We start from the raw sequence: 24,520 nt of genomic DNA on the forward strand, positions 1-24,520 counted from the left end.
TGCTCTTTATGTAACATTAGAAACATTTAAGAATGAGTGCCTATGTTTTTATGGACGTGTGGAAAGCAATAAGTGAATTTTCTTTTTTTAAATATTAAACTTAGCCGGTGAATATATAAATAGCCGAGTCTCCGACGGCCCGACAGATTCCAAAAAACTCGCGAGCGATCGCCATGAAGGTTGCGGGTGTGCCCACCAGCGCCGACTATCGGTCAGATACCACATATACTTCTCAACCACTCCAGTTCTTCTCTGTCGGTCTCACCGACAACGTTGGTTCCGCTCGCTTTAGACCTCGAGTTTTCTACCGAATTGGTGAAGTACTTTGTTTTGGTTGTTTTATTGGCATTCGCTGTGTTGATGTGTTTCTTCAATAAAACTCTTGAAACCCTTTTTTGGCTTGTGTTTCTTGTTGATGAACTTGGCTTTAATTTGGATTTTCTCTGGTTGTTCATAATGGCTGACCCTTCTCCTGTATATCGCAAGTGTGCGAGAGATTGTAACAAACGTCTTCCCAAGGCCTCTATCGACCCTCATACTGTTTGTTCTAATTGCCGGGGTAAATCCTGCCAATTAGGAGATCGGTGTGAGGAGTGCGTGTTCTTGTCGGAATTCGAGTGGCTTGAGTATGAAAAATATACTCGTAAGCTCGAGAGAGATAGGGTGAGGAGAAGCTCATCTAGATCTTTGGAATTATCCTCCTCCCATGCCCCTGAACCTAATCCTTCCCCTGTAGTGGTAGTTCCTGAACCCCCTGCTAGCACTCATGAACCTTCAATGCGCGATATGTTTTTAGCGATTCAAGCATTAGGTGAAAAGGTTGAATCCTTAGCCTCGGACAGAAACCAGCTCATGTCCGATGTTAAGTTGTTGAAGTGTCAAAGTGGTAAAGCAGAAAATCTAAGAGGTAAAGTGATAAGTGTGCAAAATGTGTTTAGTGTTGCGACCGAGGGTTCGTCTGTTCGTGCTTGTCGCTCCCCTAGTCCGAGACCTCTTTCAGGCTCCCCTGCACCAGGGAGAAGTAATGTCGTAGGACTTAAGGGGGCGAGAGGTGTAAACCTACGTACAGACGTTCCCTCTTTGGTATCAGACGTTTCTCATCAAGAACGTCCTTACCACAAGATGGGTGAGACTAAGTTCTCCTCGTTCTCCGACGACTTGTCGCATAAGAAACCTTGGCGCAAGGTTTCTAGGCCCTTAAAGCGCAAGTCAGTCCCTTCAGGACAGGTCCAGCGTTCTGGCTGTAGCCATTGGGGCATCTCTGACCTCTTGCAGTCATCGGATGACTGTTCGCCTGTTAAGCGAAAACGTAACACGGAGTCCGAGGGTCTCGGTAGGGGCAATGTTTTGCCTGCGCAGACGTTACCGTCGTCACGGCCCGTTCCGACTCCCGTTGACCCGAAGTGGGTTGTCCTGCGGGACATGCAGTCTAAGCTTTCCTCCCTTATGGAAGATTATAAGCATGAACGGGTTCACGATGATCCTTTGCTTGCGGTTAGCCAGTGCGATGAGCGTAACTCTGGCCTTCAGCCGCCTAAACGAGTGTTTTCTCGTCCGTATGATGTTAGTGCTAACGTTTCTAGTGTTTTGAAACGCAATGCTAGTCGTGTTCCTCGTCATTCATGTCAGTCACGTGACGTGGAACCCTCTTTGCCACAGTCTCGCACTGACGTTCAGCAGCTGTCACCGCAGCCCCGCACTGACGTTCGCCGACCAACTCCGTTGCCTCGACGTGACGTTGAGTGTCTGTCGCCGCAGTCGGAAGTTGTTTTGTCTGCTCAGACCCTGCAGTCAATGCAGTCTCGATGTGATGTCGAACGGCAATCAACTCAGGCTGTTGTTGTTTGTCAGTCACAAGACTTTCAGTCTTTACAGCCGCGGCGTGACGTCGTTTCCTCAGCTGTTGCTGCTGCTCCGTCTCTTGTTGACATAGCCTGTCAAGCGTTGCCTCCTCAGCATGTCTCTCCGTATCATGAGACTCGACAGTTGTCGGACGAAGTTCCCTCGGATGAGGAAGTCGTTGATCCCCTTCCAACTGATCTGCCTTTGGGAACTTTTTCGGATAGAGAGGAACCTAAAGTTGCTCAGTCCTCTCTTGATTTTAAAAAGATCATGCTTATTTTTAAGGAACTTTTTCCTGATCATTTTGTGACTGCCGCTCCTCGTTCGCCCCCATCAGAGTTCACGCTGGGACTAGCTGCTTCGACGCTGTCGTTCACTAAGCTAGTGCTCTCTCGCTCTTCTAAGAGAGCTTTGCGTTTACTAGGCGACTGGTTGATGACCAGGAGGAGTTTGGGGAAGTCAGCTTTTGCTTTTCCCCCTTTTAAACTGGCTTCTCGCATGAGCGACTGGTATGACACGGGAGAAGTTCTCGGCTTGGGAGTTCCTGCCTCTGCCCAGGGCGACTTCTCAAGCCTCGTAGACTCTCCTCGTCGTCTGGCCATGAGATGCTCGAAAGTTTGCTGGTCCTCTTCAGACCTTGATCATCTTCTCAAAGGAGTTTATTGGGCCTTTGAAGTTTTCAACTTCTTGGATTGGTCGCTGGGAGCCTTGAGCAGGAAGATCTCTTCTGCTGACCGTGATGTCTCTGTGCAAATTATGTCCTGCATGGACAAAGCTATCCGTGATGGCTCTAATGAACTCGCTGCTACCTTTACGGCAGGAGTCCTTAAGAAGAGGGAGACCCTTTGTTCATTCCTGTCTACAGGTGTAACTCCTTGTCAAAGGTCAGAGCTAATCTTTGCGCCGTTGTCTTCTGCCCTGTTCCCACAGCAGTTGATTAAGGATATTGCAGCTTCCCTAGTGCAGAAGGATGCCCATGACTTGATGGTCACGTCTGTGCGTAAGGCTGCTCCTTCATCCTCTTATGTCGTTAGACCTAAGTTCGATACTCCAGCGACGAGATTTATCCCGCCCTTTCGTGGCAGAGCTCCCAGTAAGGGAGGCTCTCGTGCCGATAGTTAGAGAGGTAAGAGGAGAGGATCTAAGTCCTCCCGTGGCAGAGTCTGACTGCCCACGTCCTCAGACAGCGGTAGGGGCCAGATTAACCAACTTCTGGCAGGCCTGGGAGAAGAGGGGTGCAGACCGGGAGTCTGTTTTGTTGCTAAAGGAGGGGTACAAAATTCCTTTTGTACGGAGACCTCCTCTAATAAAAGTCCCTATAGACCTCTCTCCCAGGTATCGAGAGGAGTCGAAGAGACAGGCATTACATCTGCAGGTGTCTCAGTTGCTAGAGAAAGGGGCGGTGGTGAAAGTCTCGGACCTTCAATCACCGGGGTTTTACAACCGTCTCTTCCTAGTTCCAAAGCATACAGGAGGTTGGAGGCCGGTGCTGGATGTCAGTGCTCTCAACGTTTTTGTTGTCAAAACAAAATTTACGATGGAGACTACCAAGTCCGTTCTGGCAGCAGTCAGAGAGGGAGACTGGATGGTCTCTCTCGACTTGCAGGACGCATACTTCCACGTTCCTATACACCCAGATTCTCAGCCGTATCTGAGGTTTGTATACAGGAATGTGGTGTACCAATTCCGAGCACTGTGCTTCGGCCTCAGCCCTGCTCCTCTTGTTTTTACGAGGCTCATGAGAAATGTGGCAAAATTCCTACATTTGTCGGGGATTCGAGCCTCCCTATACCTGGACGACTGGTTGCTCAGAGCGTCGTCCCGTCATCGCTGTCTGCAGGACCTCCAGTGGACGTTGGATCTTGCAAAGGAGTTGGGCCTATTGGTGAACATAGAGAAGTCTCAGCTGACTCCCTCCCAAACGATTCTCTATTTGGGGATGGAGATACAGAGTCTAGCTTTTCGGGCTTTTCCGTCTGCCAGCAGGATAGAGCAAGCCTTGCTCAAAGTCCGTCTCATGTTAGAGAAAGACCTATGCTCTGTGAGAAGTTGGATGAGCCTCCTTGGGACGCTGTCATCCCTGGAACAGTTTATCTCCCTAGGGAGACTTCACCTTCGCCCTCTCCAGTTCCATCTAGACTCCCATTGGAACAAGGACAAAACTTTGGAGGCGGTCTCGATCCCGATCTCCGACCCAATCAAGACTTGCCTGAGCTGGTGGGACAGTAATACTGTATACGTCTTCGAGAAGGTCTGTCCCTGGCAGTCAAGAACCCAGACCATTTGTTATTCTCAGACGCGTCGGATTTGGGTTGGGGAGCGACCCTGGACAGTCTGGAATGTTCGGGTCTTTGGACGGCAGACCAGAGGAGCCTTCACATCAACTGCAAGGAGCTGTTGGCTGTTCGTTTAGCACTGACGAGTTTCGAGAGTCTACTTCGAAACAAGGTGGTAGAAGTGAATGCGGACAATACCACAGCCTTGGCGTACATCTCCAAGCAAGGAGGCACTCACTCCCACGCTCTTTTCGTCATTGCAAGGGACCTCCTCATCTGGTCAAAAGATCGAGGCATCTCACTGTTGACGAGGTTCGTCCAAGGGAAATTGAACGTCTTGGCGGACTGTCTCAGTCGGAGAGGTCAGGTGATCCCCACAGAGTGGACCCTCCACAAGGATGTGTGCAAGAGTCTTTGGATGACTTGGGGTCAGCCCACCATCGACCTCTTTGCGACCTCGCTAACCAAAAGGCTCCCAACTTATTGCTCTCCAGTCCCAGATCCAGAGGCGGTCCACATAGATGCCTTTCTGTTGGACTGGTCTCACCTAGACGCTTACGCATTTCCGCCGTTCAAGATCCTCAACAAGGTGTTGCAGAAGTTCACCTCTCACGAAGGGACAAGGTTGACGTTGGTTGTTCCCCTCTGGCCCGCGAGAGTGGTTCACAGAGGTACTTCTATGGCTGGTAGACGTCCCAAGGAGTCTGCCTTTACGGATGGATCTCTTACGGCAGCCTCACGTAAGGAAACTTCATCAAAGCCTCCCCGTGCTTCGTCTGACTGCCTTCAGACTATCGAAAGACTCAAGAGCTCGAGGATTTTCGAAGGAGGCAGCCAGAGCGATCGCGAGGGCTAGGAGATCATCTACTATCAAGGTCTACCAGTCGAAGTGGGAGGTATTTAGAGAGTGGTGCAAGTCCTCCTCTATTTCCTCATCCAGTACCTCTGTAGCGCAGATTGCGGATTTTCTCCTGCATCTGAGAAATGTTCGCTCCCTATCTGTTCCCACCATTAAAGGCTACAGGAGCATGTTGGCGTCTGTTTTCAGACATAGAGGCTTAGATCTTTCAAATAACAAAGATCTCCAAGACCTCCTTAAGTCTTTCGAGACCTCTAAGGAGCATCGTATGTCGACTCCTGCTTGGAACTTACACGTGGTCCTACAGTTCCTAATGTCAGACAGGTTTGAGCCATTAAATTCAGCCTCCCTGAAGGATCTTACCCTCAAGACACTTTTTTTGGTGAGCTTGGCTTCGGCTAAAAGGGTCAGTGAGATCCATGCTTTTAGTAAGAACATCGGCTTCTCAACGACTAAAGCTATATGCTCTCTTCAACTTGATTTTTGGCCAAGAACGAACTGCCGTCTCGTCCTTGGCCTAAATCTTTTGAAATACCTAGTCTGTCAGAAATCGTAGGTAATGAAGTTGAAAGAGTGCTGTGCCCCGTTAGAGCTCTTAAGTTTTACTTGGCTAGAACTAAACCAATACGAGGTGGTTCTGAGGCGTTATGGTGCTCTGTTAAGAAGCTCATGTCTAAAAATGCATTATCGTACTTTGTTAGACTTTTAATCCGGGAGGCACATTCTCATTTAAATGAGAAAGATCGTACTTTGCTTAAGGTCAAGACTCACGAAGTGAGAGCAATAGCGACTTCGGTGGCTTTTAAGCAAAACAGATCTTTACGAAGTATTATGGACGCGACCTTTTGGAGGAGCAAGTCAGTGTTCGCTTCATTTTACTTAAAAGAAGTCCAGACTTTATGAGGACTGCTACACCCTGGGTCCGTGCGTTGCAGCGAGTGCAGTAGTGGGTGAGGGTTCTACCACTACATTCCCTTAATCCCAATATCCTTTTAATCTTCTCTTGAAATGTTTTTTAATCTTGTCTTGGGTTGTATGGAAGACTAGGAAGTCTTTCGCAATCTCTTTGGTTTGACGGGTGGTCAAATGTTGTTTCTTGAGAGCGCCCAGATTAAGGGTATTGATGAGGTCCTGTTATAGGGGTGTTCACCCTGGATATAACAGCTCCTGGGAGTCTTTCAGCATCCTAAGAGGATGGCTGGGCTTCATGAGGAAAGACGACTAATGAGGCAGAGTAATCATCAAAGTCAGCTTCCTTACCAGGTACCTATACTTAAGTCGGTTTTTTATGAAATATTTGTCAAAAACTCTTGAGCATATACGCCTTTATTGTATTAATATATATTCACCGGCTAAGTTTAATATTTAAAAAAGATATTTTCCTTATAAAATAAATTTTTGAATATACTTACCCGGTGAATATATAATATTAAAGGCCCTCCCTTCCTCCCCGATAGAGACCCAGCGAACTGAGAAGAACTGGAGTGGTTGAGAAGTATATGTGGTATCTGACCGATAGTCGGCGCTGGTGGGCACACCCGCAACCTTCATGGCGATCGCTCGCGAGTTTTTTGGAATCTGTCGGGCCGTCGGAGACTCGGCTATTTATATATTCACCGGGTAAGTATATTAAAAAATTTATTTTATAAGGAAAATATCATATTTCTCATTGAAAAAACTTTTTGGGTTTACCAGCATTTTTGGTTACAAGCATGGTACTAGAACTGATTAATCTTGTATACTGAGGTACTACAGTAATGACTCGACATACAAGCATTCCGAGATACGAATCAGCCTTCGAGCAAAATTTTGCATTGACATACGAGCAGGCTTACAGATGCTACCTCTTCCCGTTTATCTTCCTCCGGAGGCTGATTGGAAAAGAGTGATGACCTTTTAACCCTCAGACATCATTCAGGTCTGGAAGACCTTGCTGCTTCCCCCTAGCAAAACAGCGACACCTTCTCCCTATTGGGAGTCTCTCTCTTGATGCATTGCATCAATTTATTCTCATCATTTATTTCCTTAATTCCTTTCCTCACTGGGCTATTTTTCCCTGTTGGAGCCCTTGGGCTTCTAGCATCTTGCTTTTCCAACTAGGGTTGGAGCTTGGCTAGTAATAACAATAATAATAATAATAATTGTGGCCTTCCTTGGGGCATTTGAGTTCCCTTATGAAAGAATAGCTGTTGGAGATTTTGAAGCTTGGGGCACAGCAGGAGTGTGCAGCTTCCATGTAGGGGTCAATCTTGACTTTCCCCACAGAGCCTCTGGAGGGGTGTCCCTTCCTGCTGGGTGTTGCTTCCGTTGAATCTCCGCAGACTTTGTAAGTGTTCTAGCCTCCTTCTCATCGAAGCCTCGAGATCGTACAGATTTGAAGTCTCTTCTGAAGAACTGTGTGTTAAAGATTGTCCATGACCCACTTCTACAGAAGTGGATTCAGGAATGAAGTAGCGGTTCTGTCACTGTCACATGATTGGGATGCTCCTCCAAGGTCTCAACCTCCTGTGGGATACAGGTTGAGCTTGGAGCTGGAAGAATCCTTGAATTCGGACTCGGACAATTCTGATGGTTTATTGCCTCCGCCGGCTAGCCCTAAAGCTCTTGCCATTGAGCAAGGAGAGTAGGAATATTCCTTCATAGAGGTCTAGGCTTGCCTAAGATAAATAATGGACTCGCAGAACCCACATACTCCCCTCTCATGGGGAGAGAGACAGTTTTGGACCTGCTCAGTCATGCCCCACTTCCTATTAAGACCAGGCTAGAGTTGCCCTTGTCTAAGATTGTGTCAAGATTCATTAAAAAAGGTCATATCCCAGATAGAGAATAGAAAGGACTCTCTTGGGACGAGAAATTAATTTCTTTTTACTTCTTCCACCTTTCGTTAGTCAGGATGCCAGAGAACTTTAAATCATTCATTCATTCATTCCACCTTTCGTTAGGCAGAGGAAATACTACAACGTACTCAATGATGACCTATCACCCTTTGTTTTTAGACTCGACAGTGACACAGGATATGTAGGTTGACAGGGTAGCGGCTCGCCAGGTGACTTTTTTTGGCTGCAGATGCTGTGAACAGAGAGAGTATTGTAAAGGCAACTTTGCAGGCCTGTCAGACCCAGATGAGTGGAAGACGTTTAAGAACATCCTGGTTTCTGGTGTTAGAGTTGTAGAGTTTCTGGCACACAACATGGTGCCAACCATTGGGATAACTGGACCTTGAAAAGGCATGATGCTGTCATTTCAAGATTCCAGAGGCAGGTGCTGAAGAGAGAGGCTCTTAGCCTTTGCAACTTGTCAATAGCTGGTTCTCCCTTGTTTAACTCGAAGACATACACACAGTGGTGGAGCGATGGAGGAAGGTGAGTCGAGAATCCATTTTCCATACAGCAGTAACAGTTCGTCCTCTTTGCTATCTGCACTAAAATCTTCACCTGTGTGTAGACAGGCTCACAAAAGACAAGCGAAGCTTGTAGGCAGTCCAGTGCCAATAGGTTTTCGAACCCCAAGCAGTCTTTTCTTGGTAAGAAGCCTCTTTGAAGTGGAGGGAAGTTCAGTAAATGTGGTATTCCTCTTTCCCTACCATTGGTGGTGGGATGCCTTAGATGCAGGTGACAAAGATGGGAGCTCCATGGGGCCGATCCTTGGATGGTCAAGATCCTGCGAGCAGGGTACTGTTCACCAGCTCTCACCCTTCTCTGACACATCATCCAGTGATGTCATCTTTGTTCGTGAAGGAATCAGCGAATGATCTCACCCTTCAGATGGAAGTCCATACCATGCTAGTTAATGTATTGTAACAACAAAATACTGTTGTTTCTATTTAATATAGCACTCACTGATACTGTATTGTATTATATGTAGAGTACATTACTCTCACTACAGTACAGCTTAATTAGCTAAGTTAACCTTCGTAAGTGTTCTCTGTTTTTGGCAGGTGCCGTTGAAACTCACTTATGTCTATATTACTGTACTACTGTAAAGCACTGTACAGTACATTAGTTAATATAGTGCAGTACTGTAATAAATTTGCAATACTGTATTATGAAGTGGATAGACACACAATGAAAATTAAAAGGAAAAGTATCAGTACAGCACCATTAACCGTTTACTTATGAAGTTCTACAGAGTAAATCTGAGGCAGGATGCAACTCTTTGAGCCATCGACTGTTTATGCGCATAGGGTAGTATAACGTACGTATCACACTTTATACAGTACTAAAATCACTATAAGCACAATGGATATGTACAGTTTTTTTTTTTTTTTTTTTTTTACATCACAACCTGGTTCTGCGCCAAAAGGATGGAAGTTGGAGAAACCATGAATGCATGATTTTTTATTTAATACTAATAAGTTATACAGTTCTCAGTATTGCGAATGACTGAATCCCTTTACTATCAGGAAATGTCTGTATAACTGATGATTCCGATCAGCTATTATTGCATCCTGTGAGAAGCTCTGAGGTGCTATCTCAAGTGAACGAGTACCTCTAGACTTCAGCTGCAACGTCTCTTTGTGAGCACGGGTAGATCAGTGAAGAAGATATCCTAGAACATGATCTGGCCGAGAGAGGTGATCTCTCGGACACCCACATCTTCTTACTCGGACTCCCACGTCCTCTAACACGGAAGGGACACAAGTTAAAGCTTTTGGCTTAAAAGGTATTACAGTAGTAAGTCTAGCTTTTAAGATGTATTTTTATGTGATGTAGGCTCCTCAGGCAGGTGTTGGAAGCATCAGACAATGCTGATTGCTCTCTACTTGCGGGATGTAATTCACAGGTTCCTAGATGCTTTCTCCTCAGGACCTTTTGTTGCTGTTCAAAGGCTGCTATAGCTGCCTCGGCCCTTATCACAGGACCACTAATTGTGGACCGAGGGCTGAGGTTACGAGTAAGACTAGGATGAATGTGAAGAATGACTGGCTTTTTCTTTTACTTTCAATCGCTACCTCTCTTGGAGTTCAACTTCGAAAGACCTCGCCAGCTGGACTTGATCCGATAGTTGGGTAAGCCAACTTATCGCATAGCTGTTTTGTTCTCAAGCACAGAAGAGTCTCTTTTTCCCCACAATCTTGAAATAGACGTCAAGTTGTAGTTTCAGCTAACTCTTCTCTTGCTAGGTCTACGACACAGAGGATTCCGGCTTGAGAACAACCCTTAAAAGCCAGGGCCATGAAACTTGATGGTTCTCCATCTGGGATTCACGAGGTGTAAGGAACATTTACTCTTTTAGCATCCAAGATGCTCGATTTTTGTGTTCACGTGTTAAGTTTCCAGCTAGTGGGAAAAGGGACTTCCTTCCACACAAGAATGAGTCTCCTATAGTAAAGGGCAAACTTGAGTCCTTTACTTAACTTTCTTGTCATCAATAGCCCCCGAGAAAGTCCAAGACTTCCATCTAATTGAAGTTGTCAGTGAAACAGAGGGAGCTGGTTGCTACCGATATATAATTATCTGTTGGGTGTCTACATCTCGTTATGATATTAACTGCCATGTTCTAGCTTTGCTGTTATCTAGTCTCCTATAGTAAATGACTTAGGTTTGTATATAGATAGGAAAAATACTAATTTCTTAAAATAATTTGTTATATGAAAATGTTTAGTAATGCATTGTATGACTGATCATGTATTAAACAGAAAATATTACATACATTTTAGTTCAGAATCAAGAGACTTTCAGTTTATTCGTGCAGTATTTATATTCAATTTTGATGTCCCATTTTAGGCAACTTAGTAACTCCTTTGTTAATTTTTAAGCCCCAAAAGGGCTATTTTTAGTAAGAAATTATTAGAATATGAAAAATATAAAACATGTCTGCCCTTGGAAACCTGCGACATAAGGGGCTTCCGGGATATAGATTTACATACAATACATTTATAAATCTGTGATGCACTGAGGAAGCGATTGGTGAACTACGGTAAGGGGAGGGATTACTGTATTTTTCAATATTAATCTTACCCGATAATCATGTAGCTGTCAACTCCGTTGCCCGACAGAATTCTACGGAAGGGATACGCCAGCGATCACTATACAAGAAGGGGGTGTACTCACCAGCGCCACCTGTGGCCAGGTACTGCAGTACTTCTTGTTGACACCACCTCAATTTTTCCTTTGTCGTGCTTCCGGCAAGACCTACATGGATACGCTTATAATTTTGGAGTCTTGTTCACGGTTTTTGGTGAAGTATTGCTCTAAGATTTCAGCTTTCGCTATACAGGAAACTTGTCTCTTAGCTTAGATAGCTTTTAGATTGATTTGATTAATGGTTAACGATATTTTGCTTTAATTGGAATTCCCCCTTGACTGTTCTTTGATTCAAGATGTCCGACCTTTCTCAAGCTCCTCCCCAAAGACGATGTAGGACTTGTATTAGGCGTATTCCGAAGGCCTCGGTTGATCCTCACACCGTTTGTTCCGACTGTAGGGGAAAATCCTGTCAGTTGGAAGATCGATGTGAGGAATGCGCCGGACTTTCGGAACTTGATTTTGTTCGATTCCTCAAGTATACCACTAAGTTAGAGAGAGAGAGAGAGTTAGGAGGAGTTCGGCTCGCTCTTCGCTTTATTCCTCACCTCATGATCCTCAACCTTTTCCTCCCCCTGTAGTGGCTACCCCCGATCCTACTATTTGTGCTCAGCCTGATATGTCTGATGTTTTACGTGCCATTCAGGCTTTAGGTGATAAAGTGGAGTCGGTAGTGAGTGACCACAAGTTCCTCTTGGCAGACGTCAAGGAACTTAAAGTGAAAAGTGCAGTGGGAAGTGGTAGTGCCAGTGCTGTGCCGAGTGCTAGTGTCAGTGTCAGTGTTGTGCATGAGGGTACTTCTGTGCGTGCCAGTCGTCCTCCCAGTCTGGGACCTCTTGCAAGCTCCCAAGCCCAGGGGAGAAGCAATGTCGAAGGGCAAAAGGGTTCGGCAGGCCTTGATCGGCGCACAGCAGTATCCTCGGTGGTTGCGGGCGTATCTTACAGAGATCGTCACTTCCACTCTCAGACGATTGAGCCCTTATTTTCCTCGTCTGCAGAAGAATTTTCGGGGAGAAAACGCTGGACTCAGGTCTCAAGACCTCTTAAGCGTAAAGTCCAGACCGCACGAGTTCTACAGCCCGGATGTAGTCATTGGGCTAGCTCTGACTCGCCGCAGTCATCAGGTGACTGCACGCCTCCTAAGAGAGGTAAGGCGATGCCTCAACAGACCTCAACTTCTGTTAAGGCTCTGCCTCAACAGACCTCAACGTCTGTTGATCCCAAGATGGCTTTGCTGCAGTCTATGCAGTCGCAGCTTGCGGTATTGATGCGTGAGTTTCAGGCAGAGAAGGTTACACCTCCTCCTGCGAGCGCTCCTCCTCCTCTACGCAGTCCAGTCTGCCAGACGTACGAAGTTGAGGTTCCTCAAGCTACCTCCATGCGTGAGCTACCGCGTTGGGAGTTGCCAGATACCAGCGTTGTGCAGCAACCTCCACCTTCCTTGAGGCAGGAACCTCTTACCACGCGGCAACCTCCTCAACAATGGGGACAGGAGTCTTATGCCTTACAACCTCCTCTACCTTTGAGGCAAGAGTTTCTTGCAGTAAGACCATCCTCGAGGCAACAACCTCTTGAGGTACGACAACCTCTGCCATCCTTGAGGCAGCCACCTCAGCTCTCGCAGCTGATACCTCCACTTTCCTCGAGGCGAGAACCTCAACTCTCGAGGCAAGCACCTCAAGAACCTCAACTCGTGAGACAGGAGCCTCTTTCTGCGCAGCCGCCACCTCAACTCTCGCAGCACCCACCTCAAGAACCTCAACTCGTGAGACAGGAACCTCTTACTGCGCAGCCACCTCAACCCTTGAAGCAAGCGCAACTCTTGAGACATGAACCTCATGCAATGAGTCAGCCACCTCAACGCATGCATCTACCTCTTTCTCCTCAGCTTGAGCAGTCTTTGCAGCCTGAACCTCAGGTTTTACTACAGTCGCCTCTCACCACGCTTGCTCCCCAGACTCCCGCAGAGCCTCCTTCTTCCCAGCTTCATGACTTTGTCATTACCAGCCCTCATCCTCTTCAACAGAGACTTGAGGATGAATCCGCAAGTGTATATGCACCCGCTTGTCAGGATTCTGCCGTTCAGCATACCGCTGTAACTTTACCTCTCGCTTCTCAACCCTCAGGTGATGAGGTTTCTGAGGAGGAAGCTGCGCACCTGGATGATCCCTCTTCTGACGTGGAGGAACCCAAGTCGTTACCACCCTCCATTGACTTTCGCAAGGTCCTGGCTCTTTTCAGAGAAGTTTACCCGGATCACTTTGTTTCTGCTACCCCTCGCTCTCCTCCATCAGAGTTTTCTCTAGGCATACAACCTGTTAAGTCTGCCTACACTAAGCTCGTCTTCGCTAGATCTTCTAAGAGAGCTTTGAGAATGTTAGGGGATTGGTTGCAGTCCAAGCAGCAACTAGGGAAGACGTCATTCATGTTTCCACCTACTAAGCTGACTTCTAAGGCGGGCGTATGGTATGCCACAGGAGAGGAACCAGGCTTGGGAATCCCTGCCTCTGCCCAGGCTGACTTCTCAAGTTTGGTTGACTCTCCACGAAGGTCGGCTATGAGGCGCTCTAAGGTCTGCTGGACCTTTTCTGACTTAGACCACTAAGTCAGGGAGTCTTTCGCGCCTTTGAGATTTTTAATTTTCTCGACTGGTGCCTGGGGGCCTTGAGCAAGAAGACTGCTCCATCTGACAAGGACTCGGCCATGCTTATAATGTCCTGTATGGATAAAGCAATTCGCGATGGTTCCGGCGAACTTGCCTCCATGTTTGTTTCGGAAGTACTCAAGAAAAGGGAACAACTTTGCACCTTCCTTTCCACTGGTATCACCTCTTGTCAAAGGTCTCAGTTACTTTTTGCTCCGCTTTCTAAGTTCCTGTTTCCTGAGGACCTTATCAAGGAATTGTCTGCGGCTCTTATTCAGAAGGACACTCATGACCTTGTGGCCTCTTCAGCACGTAAGGCTAAGGTTGCTCCTTCGGTTCCTAGAACTTACCGCACCCCAGTGGCCGATACTCCTGCTACAAGATTTATTCCGCCCTTTCGTGGCAGAGCCCCCAGCCGAGGAAGTACCCGTCCAGACGGTTTCAGGGGCAGGTCCAAGAAAGGTCCCAAGCCTTCGAAAGGCAAACATTGACTCTCCTCCTCTCCAGACAGCAGTAGGAGCCAGACTCAAGATCTTCTGGCAAGCTTGGGAAAGAAGAGGTGCAGACGCCCAGTCTGTCAAGTGGCTAAGGGAGGGTTACAGGATACCATTCTGCCGCAATCCCCCTCTGACCACTTCTCCCATCAACCTCTCTCCCAACTACAAGGAAAAGGACAAGAGGCTAGCGTTACACCAAGAGGTGTCGCTCCTGTTACAGAAGGAGGCAGTGGTGATAGTCCGGGACCATCAATCCCCGGGCTTCTACAACCGTCTCTTTCTGGTGGCCAAGAAGACAGGAGGTTGGAGACCGGTGCTGGACGTCAGTGCGCTCAATGCTTATGTCACCAAGCAGACGTTCACTATGGAGACGACGAAGTCGGTCCTAGCAGCGGTCAGGCAGGAGGACTGGATGGTCTCGTTGGATCTGAAAAACGCTTACTTTCACGTTCCTATTCATCCAGACTCCCAACCTTTCCTGAGATTCGTTTTTGGAAAGGTTGTGTACCAATTCCAAGCCCTGTGTTTTGGCCTAAGCACGGCGCCTATGGTGTTTACGCGACTGATGAGGAATATTGCGAAATTCCTCCACTTGGCGGACATCAGAGCCTCCCTTTATTTAGACGACTGGCTGTTAAGAGCCCCCACAAGTCGTCGCTGTCTGGAGAGTCTCAACTGGACTTTGGACTTGATCAAGGAACTGGGTCTTTTGGTCAACTTAGAAAAGTCCCAGCTTATTCCTTCCCAAACCATCGTTTACCTGGGAATGGAGATTCGGAGTCAAGCTTTTCGGGCTTTTCCGTCGGCCCCAAGAATCAGCCAAGCCCTAGAGTGCATTCTGAGCATGCTGAAGAGGAACAGATGCTCGGTGAGACAGTGGATGAGTCTAACAGGGACCCTGTCATCGTTAGCCCTGTTCACCGAGTTAGGGAGACTCAACCTCCGCCCCCTTCAATTCCATCTAGCAGCTCACTGGGACAAGAATATGACGCTCGAAGCGGTCTCTATTCCTGTTACCAAAGAGATGAAGACTACTCTCATGTGGTGGAAGACCAACATCCTTCTCAAGGAGGGTCTATCGTTAGCTGTTCAGACCCCCAATCTTCATCTCTATTCGGACGCATCAGACTCGGGCTGGGGCGCGACCTTGGACGGACAGGAATGCTCGGGAACATGGAACAAGGAACAGGAAACGCTTCACATCAACTGCAAGGAGTTGCTGGCAGTTCATCTGGCTTTAATGAACTTCAAGTCCCTCCTGCTAAACAAGGTGGTGGAGGTGAACTCTGACAACACCACAGCCTTGGCATACATCTCCAAGCAGGGAGGGACCCATTCGAGGAAGCTGTACGAGATAGCAAGGGACCTCCTCATTTGGTCAAGAAGTCTAAACCTCTCACTGGTAACGAGGTTCATTCAGGGCAATATGAACGTCTCGGCAGATCGCCTCAGCAGGAAAGATCAAGTCATCCCCACGGAATGGACCCTTCACAAGAGCGTGTGCAACAGACTTTGGACCTTGTGGGGTCAGCCAACGATAGATCTGTTCGCCACCTCCATGACCAAGAGGCTCCCTTTGTACTGTTCCCCAGTTCCAGACCCAGCAGCAGTTCACGTGGATGCTTTTCTGCTGGATTGGTCCCATCTCGAGCTATATGCATTCCCGCCGTTCAAGATCATCAACAGAGTCATTCAGAAGTTCGTCTCTCACGAAGGGACACGGCTGACGCTGGTTGCTCCCCTTTGGCCTGCAAGAGAATGGTTCACAGAGGTACTACAATGGCTGGTCGACATTCCCAAGACTCTCCCTCTAAGAGTGGACCTTCTACGTCAACCTCACGTAAAGAAGGTACACCCAAACCTCCACGCTCTTCGTCTGACTGCCTTCAGACTGTCGAAAGACTCGCTAGAGCTAGAGGCTTTTCGAAGGAGGCAGCCAGAGCGATTGCCAGAGCAAGGAGGATATCCACTCGTAGAGTCTATCAATCCAAGTGGGAAGTCTTCCGAAGCTGGTGCAGAGCCAATGCAGTTTCCTCTACCAATAGCTCTGTAACCCAAGTTGCTGACTTCCTGTTACATCTTAGGAATGTTAGATCTCTTTCGGCTCCTACGATCAAAGGGTACAGAAGTATGTTGGCTTCAGTTCTCCGCCACAGAGGTTTGGATCTTTCCTCCAACAAGGATCTACAAGACATCCTTAAATCTTTCGAGACTTCTAAAGAACGTCGATTGTCCACTCCAGGCTGGAATCTAGACGTAGTCTTAAGGTTCCTTATGTCTCCTAGGTTTGAACCTCTCCAGTCAGCTTCTTTCAAAGACCTTACTCTCAAAACTCTTTTCCTCGTCTGCCTTGCAACAGCCAAAAGAGTTAGTGAGGTTCACGCCTTCAGCAGGAACATAGGATTCACATCCGAATCAGCAACATGTTCCTTACAGCTCGGATTTTTAGCAAAAAATGAACTTCCTTCACGTCCTTGGCCTAGATCGTTCGAAATTCCTAGCCTTTCCAACATGGTGGGTAACGAGCTAGAGAGAGTTCTTTGCCCTGTCAGAGCTCTAAAATACTATCTTAAAAGGTCAAAACCTATACGAGGACAATCAGAGGCCTTATGGTGTGCCATCAAGAAACCTTCGATGCCTATGTCCAAAAACGCAGTTTCGTATTATATAAGGCTTCTAATTAGAGAAGCTCATTCTCACATGAAGGATGAAGACCTTGCTTTGCTGAAGGTAAGGACCCACGAAGTGAGAGCTGTAGCCACTTCGATGGCCTTTAAACAGAACCGTTCTCTGCAGAGTATTATGGATGCAACTTTTTGGAGGAGCAAGTCAGTGTTTGCATCATTTTATCTCAAAGATGTCCAGTCTCTTTACGAGAACTGCTACACCCTGGGACCATTCGTAGCAGCGAGTGCAGTAGTAGGTGAGGGCTCAGCCACTACATTCCCTTAATCCCATAACCTTTTTTAACCTTTCTCTTGAATGCTTTTATTGTTGTTTTTTGGGTTGTTACGGTAGGCTAAGAAGCCTTCCGCATCCTGTTTGATTTGGCGGGTGGTCAATTCGTTCTTGAGAAGCGCCTAGGTTAGAGGTTGTGTAGAGGTCCTTTAGTATGGGTTGCAGCCCTTTATACTTCAGCACCTTAGGGTTGTTCAGCCTCCTAAGAGGAACGCTGCGCTCAGTAAGGAAGACGAACTTATTAAAGGCAGAGTAATGGTTCAAGTCGACTTCCTTACCAGGTACTTATAATTTCATTGTTATTTTGAATAACTGATAATATGAAATACGGGATACTTAGCTTCTTGATATACATGTACACTGGTTTTCACCCACCTCCCTGGGTGTGAATCAGCTACATGATTATTGGGTAAGATTAATATTGAAAAATGTTATTTTCATTAGTAAAATAAATTTTTGAATATACTTACCCGATAATCATGATTTAATTGACCCACCCTTCCTCCCCATAGAGAACCAGTGGACCGAGGAAAAATTGAGGTGGTGTCAACAAGAAGTACTGCAGTACCTGGCCACAGGTGGCGCTGGTGAGTACACCCCCTTCTTGTATAGTGATCGCTGGCGTATCCCTTCCGTAGAATTCTGTCGGGCAACGGAGTTGACAGCTACATGATTATCGGGTAAGTATATTCAAAAATTTATTTTACTAATGAAAATAACATATTTCAAAAATTCAAATGTCAGGCTAATAAAAGTTGATTCTTCATTACAGGAAATTTTATGTCTCTAAGTACCATGGATTACCATTTAGCTTTGTTAATTACATATATTGAGAGAGTTTGATATTCAAAGCAGTTGCAAAACTTTTTGTATAATTAAGGCTGGGAGGAACGTAGAGAGGAGAGGTCCCCCTTTTTTGTTTCATTTGTTGATGTCGGCTACCCCCCAAAATTGGGGGAAGTGCCTTAGTATATGTATGTATGTATGTATGTATGTATAATGTATCTTTCTATTCACCACAGGTTGAGGCAACATTGACATTGTTTATTTCGTAAACAGCAACAACACAAGCATGATGAGTGGGGACGAAGTCATGAAGGACATGAAGGAACGGGCTAAGAGGCGAAGACAGCTCTTAGCAATGCAGGTCAGTATCATTTTACATGGAGCAAGTTGTTCACTTCTTAACCCTTTTACCCCCAGGCTATTTGGAAATTTCCAACCCTTAACCCCCAGTGGGTTATTTTTTTCCCAGCACATTTTGCAGTATATTCTTTTTTAATTGCTCTAAAAGCCTTATTTTTGTCATAGAGAGGTCAGGTTGGTCTCATTCTCTTGGAAAATGCCTGAATTTTCTCAAAAAATTATCAAAAATATGAAAAAAAAAAAATTATAGCATTTTTTTGCAAGGACGTACCGGTACTGTACGTCCATGGGGGTAAAGGGATGGCTTTTGTGAAACGTACCAGTACGTCCTTTGGGGGTAAAAGGGTTAAAATAGAGTCCATTAATTTAACATAGGCCTATATGTGACGATTTAACCGTAAATGAGCAATACGTGATATGAAATCTTGAATACTATGAACGAACAAAATAGAATGAATGTGGAGGTCTTGTAGAGAATAGGGTTCCCCTGCTGTATGGGACCGGAAAAGCAGCCGTCAAAGTAAAGTAAGTAAGTAAGCACAACTCGGGAATTCCAGACATGTAGCAATGTGGGTCGGTATCATTTTACATGGAGCAAGCTGTTCACTACTTAAAATAGCGTCCATTAATTTAACATATATGTACAACTCAGGAATTCCAGACATGTAGCAATGTAGGTCGGTATCATTTTACATGGAGCAAGCTGTTCACTACTTAAAATAGAGTCCATTAATTTAACATATATGTACAACTCAGGAATTCCAGACATGTAGCAATGTAGGTCGGTATCATTTTACATGGAGCAAGCTGTTCACTACTTAAAATAGAGTCCATTAATTTAACATATATGTACAACTCAGGAATTCCAGACATGTAGCAATGTAGGTCGGTATCATTTTACATGGAGCAAGCTGTTCACTACTTAAAATAGAGTCCATTAATTTAACATATATGTACAACTCAGGAATTCCAGACATGTAGCAATGTAGGTCGGTATCATTTTACATGGAGCAAGCTGTTCACTACTTAAAATAGAGTCCATTAATTTAACATATATGTACAACTCAGGAATTCCAGACATGTAGCAATGTAGGTCGGTATCATTTTACATGGAGCAAGCTGTTCACTACTTAAAATAGAGTCCATTAATTTAACATATATGTACAACTCAGGAATTCCAGACATGTAGCAATGTAGGTCGGTATCATTTTACATGGAGCAAGCTGTTCACTACTTAAAATAGAGTCCATTAATTTAACATATATGTACAACTCAGGAATTCCAGACATGTAGCAATGTAGGTCGGTATCATTTTACATGGAGCAAGCTGTTCACTACTTAAAATAGAGTCCATTAATTTAACATATATGTACAACTTAGGAATTCCAGACATGTAGCAATGTAGGTCAGTATCATTTTACATGGAGCAAGCTGTTCACTACTTAAAATAGAGTATAGAGTCCATTAATTTAACATAGCCTACTTATGCACGACTCGGGAATCCCATACAAGCCAATCCAATTTTTGAAAGGATAAGGAGAGGTTGAGGTTGCTCAGGGAGCTTAGTCTATGAGTCATATGTTCATTAGTTGATTAAATAATTTTTTTGTGTGTGTAGTGACTGGATGTCAGCTTTCAGAGATTTCCAGAGTTTCCAAACTTTTTTTTTATTATTGTGAGTTATGAAGTTTCTGGAAATTTTAGCTTTACAAACTTTCTGATTACTTTAAGTTATGAAGTTTCTGGAAGTTTTAGCTTTACAAACTTTCTGTTTACTTTAAGTTATGAAGTTTCTGGAAGTTTTAGCTTTACAAACTTTCTGATTACTTTAAGTTATGAAGTTTCTGGAAGTTTTAGCTTTACAGTACTTGAATTAATCAGCATTGAGCCTTCTAGTCTTTTATTTTTTTTGTTTCTATATTAATACAAACCACCATCCAGCAGAACTCCAGGCAGGGACGTTTCCAATAGGCCACCATGACCCTCGGGCTGATGGGAGGGACTAGCAGTCTCTCATTAACCAACAACGGTCGTGGTGGCCGATGTGGTAACGTCCCTGACTGGTGAACGCCAGACTCGGGTTCGAGTCCTGCTGAAATTCGTTAGTTTCTTTGGTTTCTGCAACCTCACCATCCTTGTGAGCTAATGATGGAGATTTTTGGGAAGCCTTTAGATCTATCTGCTGAGTCATCAGCAGCCATTGCTAGGCCTTCCTTGGTCATAGCTTAGGTGGAGGGAGGGCTTGGTCACTGATCATATGTATATATGGTTCAGTCTCTAGGACATTGTCGTGCTCGATAGGGCATTGTCACTGTCCTTTGCCCCTCCTATTCATGAGCAGCCTTTAAACCTGTACTGTACCTTATTAACGTTCAATGGCAGTTACAGCGCCACCAGAAACATATCCCTACTTTTAAATATTAAACTTAGCCGGTGAATATATAATAGCTGACGTCTCGGACGGCTCGACAGAAACACAAAAACTCGCGAGCGATCGCCATGAAGGTTGCGGGTGTGCCCACCAGCGCCGACTATCGGCCAGATACCGCATATACATGTAAACAGCCTCAGTTCTTCTCTGTCGGTCTTGTCGACAAGTTGATTCCGTTACTCGCTGTTGACCTGGAGTTTTTTTGTCATTCTTGGTGAAGTACTTCTTTTTGGTTTTGAGCTTTCGCAGTGCAGGTGTTTTTCTCTTCAATTAAAACTCTTGAACCCTTTTTTGGATAGCGTTTATTGTTGATGACTTTGGATTGTTTTTGGATTTTCTTTGACTTTTCAAAATGGCTGACCCTTCTCCGATTCCTAAATTTCGTAAATGTAATGCTAGGGATTGTAACAAACGTCTTCCAAAGGCCTCTCTCGACCCACATACCGTGTGTTCTAATTGCCGGGGTAAAACCTGCCAATTAGGAGATCGGTGTGATGAGTGCGTGGTACTTTCGGAATTCGACTGGCTAGAGTTTGATAAGTATTCTCGTAAGCTTGAGAGAGATAGGGTGAGGAGAAGCTCCTCTAGGTCATTGGATTTTTCCTCCTCCCATGCCCCTGAACCTAATCCTTCCCCTGTAGTAGTTGTTCCTGAACCCTCTACTAGCACTCATGAACCATCCATGCGGGATATGTTGCTTGCCATTCAAGCTTTGGGCGAGAGAGTTGAGTCTTTAGCATCGGACTGTAATCAACTCATGGCGAATGTGAATGTGTTAAAGTGTCAGAGTGCCACATTAGAAAATCGTGGGGATAAAGTGATTAGTGCGCAAAGTGTTTTTAGTGTTGCGACCGAGGGTTCGTCTGTTCGTGCTTGTCGTTCTCCTAGTCCGAGACCTCTTTCAGGCTCCCATGCACCAGGGAGAAGTAATGTCGTAGGACTTATGGGGACGAGAGGCTTTAACCAACGAACAGACGTTCCCTCTATGGTATCGGGCGTGTCTCGTCAAGACCGCCCCTACCATAAGACGAGCAAGGCTGTTTTCTCCTCGTCATCCGAAGGCTTCTCGCGAAAGAAACCTTGGAGCGAAGTTTCTAGACCCTTAAAGCGGAAGTCAGTCCCTTCAGGACAGGTCCAGCGTCCTGGCTGTAGCCATTGGGACAGCTCTGACCCTGTGCAGTCATCGGAAGACTGCTCGCCGCTCAAACGAAAGCGTAACACGGGCTCCGAGAGTCTCAGTAAAGGCAATGTTTTGCCGTCACAGATGTTACCATCGTCTCGGCCCGTACCGACTCCCATTGATCCTAAATGGGTTGTCCTGCAGGATATGCAGAATAAGCTTGCCTCCCTTATGGAGGAGTATACCGTTGAGCAAGTTCACGATGATCCTCGCCGTTACGCTGATCGAGATCCTGGCCATCAGCCGCCCAAACGAGCCTTTACTCGTCCTGTTGACGTTACGAAACGTGATGTCGGTAGTTTGTCACGTCAGTCACGTGACTTGGAGCCTCACTCGATGCAGTCCCGTGTTGACTTTCAGCCGCTGCCGCAGTCTCGTGTTGACGTTCAGCCGCTGCCGCATGCTCGTGTTGACGTTCAGGACGTTCGCCAACCAGCTCAGTTGCCTTGTTTTGACGTTGAGCGTCAAGCTCCGCAGTCAAGGGTTGTTTTAACTGCTCAATCTAGGCAGTCAAGGCAGTCTCGACTTGACGTCGAGCGTCCATCAACTCCTGTTGTTGTTGCTGGTCAGTCCTTTAAGCAGTTACATGAGGTAGCTTCCTTGACTACTACTGATGCTCCTTTGCGTGTGGACTTTGCTTGTCAAGCATTGCCACCACGGCAGGTCTCTCCCTTGCTTGAGGCTCATCAATTGTCGGACGAGGTTCCTTCAGATGAGGATGTTGCTGATCCTCCGCCTACTGATAATCCTTTGGATGTTTTATCAGACGTGGAAGAGCCAAAGGCTGCGCAACCTTCTATGGATTTTAAGAAAATCATGATGATTTTTAAGGATCTTTTCCCAGACCATTTTGTTACTGCTGCTCCTCGTTCGCCTCCGTCTGAGTTTGCGCTAGGCTTAGCTGCTGCCAAGCCTTCTTTTACTAAGCTAGTGCTCTCTCGCTCTTCTAAGAGGGCTTTACGTCTACTAGGCGACTGGTTGGTTACCAGGAGGAGTTTGGGGAAGACGGCCTTTGCCTTCCCTCCTTTTAAACTAGCTTCTAGAGCGAGCGTCTGGTATGACACGGGAGAAGTTCTCGGCTTGGGAGTCCCTGCCTCTGCCCATGGTGACTTCTCAAGCCTCGTAGACTCTCCCCGTCGCCTGGCCATGAGACGCTCTAAAATTTGTTGGTCCTCCTCGGACCTTGACCATCTCCTTAAAGGGGTTTACAGGGCCTTCGAAGTTTTTAACTTTTTAGATTGGTCTCTAGGAGCATTAAGCAGGAAGATCTCGTCTGCCGACCAGGATGTTTCCTTGCTTATTATGTCTTGTATGGACAAAGCCATCCGCGATGGCTCCAATGAGCTCGCCTCCACCTTTACGTCTGGAGTCCTGAAGAAGAGGGAAACCCTTTGCTCTTTCCTTTCAGCAGGAGTTACTCCCTGTCAAAGATCGGAACTTCTCTTTGCTCCCTTATCGGCTGCCTTGTTTCCTCAACAGCTGATCAAGGACATTGCTGCTTCGCTTGTACAGAAGGATACACATGACCTGATGGCTACTTCTGCTCGCAAGGGAGCTCCTTCTTCATCCTTTGTTGTGAGACCCATAATCGATACTCCTGCGTCTAGGTTTATCCCGCCCTTTCGTGGCAGAGCTCCCAGCAGGGGAGGCGCTCGTGCCGACGGAAAGAGAGGCAAGAGGAGAGGATCCAAGTCCTCCCGTGGCAGAGTCTGACTGCCCACGTCCTCAGACAGCGGTAGGGGCCAGACTGAACAACTTCTGGCAGGCCTGGGAGAAGAGGGGTGCAGACCAAGAGTCTGTGTTGTTGCTCAAGGAGGGGTACAAAATACCTTTTGTACGCAGACCTCCTATAGTAACAGTTCCTCTAGACCTCTCTCCCAGGTATCGAGAGGAGTCAAGGAGACAAGCTCTACATCACCAGGTGTCTCTGTTGTTAGAGAAGGGAGCGGTGGTGAAAGTCTCGGACTTTCATTCACCGGGATTTTACAACCGTCTCTTCCAAGTCCCAAAGCATACGGGAGGTTGGAGGCCAGTGCTGGACGTCAGTGCGCTCAACGTTTTTGTTACGAAAACAAAATTTACGATGGAGACCACGAAGTCCGTCCTAGCAGCGGTCAGAGAGGGAGACTGGATGGTCTCTCTCGACCTGCAGGACGCGTACTTCCACATTCCTATACACCCGGATTCTCAACCGTATCTGAGGTTTGTTTACAGGAATGTGGTGTACCAGTTTCGAGCACTGTGCTTCGGCCTCAGCCCTGCTCCTCTTGTGTTTACGAGGCTCATGAGGAATGTGGCAAAATTCCTTCATTTATCGGGAATTCGAGCCTCCCTGTACTTGGACGACTGGCTTCTCAGAGCATCGTCCCGTCATCGCTGTCTGCAGGACCTTCACTGGACGTTGGGTCTGGCAAAGGAGTTGGGACTGTTGGTAAACTTAGAAAAGTCTCAACTGATTCCATCCCAGACGATTCTCTATTTAGGGATGGAGATTCGCAGTCTAGTTTTTCGGGCTTTTCCGTCTGCCCCCCGAATAGAGCAAGCCCTGCTCAAAGTCCGACTCATGCTGAAAAAAGACCGTTGTTCAGTAAGCAGTTGGATGAGCCTCGTAGGGACTCTGTCATCCCTGGAGCAGTTCGTCTCGCTAGGGAGACTTCACCT

At 46.4% G+C, this 24,520-nt stretch overlaps 1 protein-coding gene across 3 annotated transcripts in view; it reads left to right on the plus strand.

Annotated features, from left to right (window-relative positions):
* LOC137655797 (N6-adenosine-methyltransferase non-catalytic subunit-like) overlaps positions 1-24,520 on the plus strand; it is a 91,601-nt gene that overhangs the window by 1,984 nt on the left and 65,097 nt on the right. For all 3 annotated transcript variants that reach the window (XM_068389949.1, XM_068389950.1, XM_068389951.1), the window contains exon 2: positions 18,125-18,249. In XM_068389949.1, the coding sequence (XP_068246050.1) occupies positions 18,175-18,249 (75 nt within the window). In that variant the 5' untranslated portion in view covers positions 18,125-18,174. The remainder of the gene's footprint in view (positions 1-18,124; positions 18,250-24,520) is intronic.

Source organism: Palaemon carinicauda, chromosome 16 (genome assembly GCF_036898095.1).
Source record: "Palaemon carinicauda isolate YSFRI2023 chromosome 16, ASM3689809v2, whole genome shotgun sequence".
NCBI lineage: Eukaryota > Metazoa > Arthropoda > Malacostraca > Decapoda > Palaemonidae > Palaemon > Palaemon carinicauda.